Here is a 1,709-nt window from a genome sequence, read left to right on the forward strand (position 1 = left end):
ACAACATGTGGTGACTCGGGATGGTGTGGGACTGATTTTTGACCGACACGAATCCATCAATGCAGCTGTTGCCCGCAGTAACGGAGCTTGATCGCCTCCTAGAGCTTTCCACATGTTTTGCATTAGGCATATAGAATCGAATTTTTTTAGAAAGTTCAAGGCACCATACTTGCAAAAGCTTATTGTTAATATAGGTAACATTGAGTATGTCGAAGTTCGTTATTAACAGAGTTACCTTTATATAGTGTTTCTCATTTATAGTGTTTCTCTTTATTTTTTTTTACGCAGGATACTCGAGAACGGTTCACGAATACAACATGCGTTACCAGCGTTTACGAGAACAGGGCGAGACTTACACTAACTGGTTAAACTGAATTCCCATCGAACAGTATGCGTTGGCATTCGATGGTGGTTATCGATAGGGTCACATGACCACAAACCTAGTGGAATGTATCAACTCAGTCTTGAAGGGTACACGCAATCTCCCTATCACTGCACTTGTCAAAGCAACATTCTACATGCTTAACGAGTTGTTCACCCGAAAAAGAGCCAAGGCGGAGGCTCGAATTAATGTTGGATATGTTTTTTCTGAGCTTGTGACCTCAAAATTGCATGCAAATCAACTTGCATAAGGAAACATCTAGGTTAATTGCTTCGACAAGCAGAATGTAGTCTTTGAAGTGCGTGAGATGCCAAGTGGGTTGGAGTATGCCGTCGACCTCTCTCGACAACGATGTGACTGTGGCGAGTTCCAAGTGGACCGAATTCTATGTCGACATGTGTTTGCATGTTGTGCGAATCAACGGCTAGATTGGCAATTGTATGTCCATGATGTTTATAAGATGGACCAAGTTCGAAGGGTTTACCGAGCTAGGTTTAGGCCATTGGGGAATCCTACTAGATGGCCTGCCTACAACAGGTCTCGATTCGTACTAAATCCATTCCTGAGATGAGTTACCAAAGGTCGCCCAAGGATGACGCATTTCTTAAACGAGATGGACATGCATATGTTACGTGGTCCTAGGCGATGTAGGCAATGTGGGGTCGAGGACCGCAGCCGTAGTAGATGCCGTCAGTCAAGTGGTGCAAGTGCCGGTAATAATGCTTTGTAGAGTTATATATTTTACAATTTATGCAAGTACTCCATGACATTTGTAACTTTCGTTTTATCAAATTACTCTATGACATTTGTGACTTCATATTTTATCCAAGCACTCTACAATATTTGAAAATCAATAATTTTTTCAAGAACTCTATGACATGAATAGTAATGATACATAGAAAAGTTAAATGAATACATGGAAAAGTTAAATGATACATAGAAAAGTTAAGTACACAACAATTACTTTCTCATCGCCCACTTTACATCTTTTACAAAACTCTTGCACTTTTTGGTGGCCCTTTTGAACACGGACGGGGTGAATTGACTAGCACTACGATGTGGCAGATCAACTCTAAGATTGTACCCTTTGCCTGTCTCATATGGAGTTCATGCCTCACCCGTATATAATTTAATCAAACAGACCATCCAAATATGAATCTAATAATAGTAATCAACAGAAACTCCAAATATGAATCTAACATAAGCAATCAACAGAACCTCCAAATATGAATCTAACATAAGCAATCAACAACACCTCCAAACATGAATCTAATAATAGCAATCAACAACACCTCCAAATATGAATCTAACATAAACAATCAACAGC

The 1,709-nt window shown here is 39.8% G+C and overlaps 1 protein-coding gene across 1 annotated transcript; it reads left to right on the forward strand.

The window, feature by feature from the left end:
* The first annotated feature begins 428 nt into the window (after positions 1 to 428).
* LOC148581669 (uncharacterized) lies at positions 429 to 1,112 on the forward strand. The gene is made up of 3 exons (XM_088493102.1): positions 429 to 581; positions 666 to 919; positions 1,025 to 1,112. Exons 1-3 carry the CDS (start codon positions 429 to 431, stop codon positions 1,110 to 1,112), a joined length of 495 nt encoding a protein of 164 aa, XP_088349228.1.
* Positions 1,113 to 1,709: the final 597 nt, after the last annotated feature.

Source organism: Arachis ipaensis, chromosome B10 (assembly GCF_059453495.1).
Source record: "Arachis ipaensis isolate K30076 ecotype BB chromosome B10, ASM5945349v1, whole genome shotgun sequence".
Taxonomy (NCBI): domain Eukaryota; kingdom Viridiplantae; phylum Streptophyta; class Magnoliopsida; order Fabales; family Fabaceae; genus Arachis; species Arachis ipaensis.

What these genes read in the sequence shown, in the direction of transcription:
- LOC148581669 (XM_088493102.1), top strand. Translation starts at nt 429, where the DNA reads ATGACCACAAACCTAGTGGAATGTATCAACTCAGTCTTGAAGGGTACA. An exon ending in CTCGAATTAATGTTGGATAT is followed by an intron (nt 582 to 665) that starts GTTTTTTCTGAG and finishes TTCGACAAGCAG; the next exon opens with AATGTAGTCTTTGAAGTGCG. An exon ending in AGATGGCCTGCCTACAACAG is followed by an intron (nt 920 to 1,024) that starts GTCTCGATTCGT and finishes ACGTGGTCCTAG; the next exon opens with GCGATGTAGGCAATGTGGGG.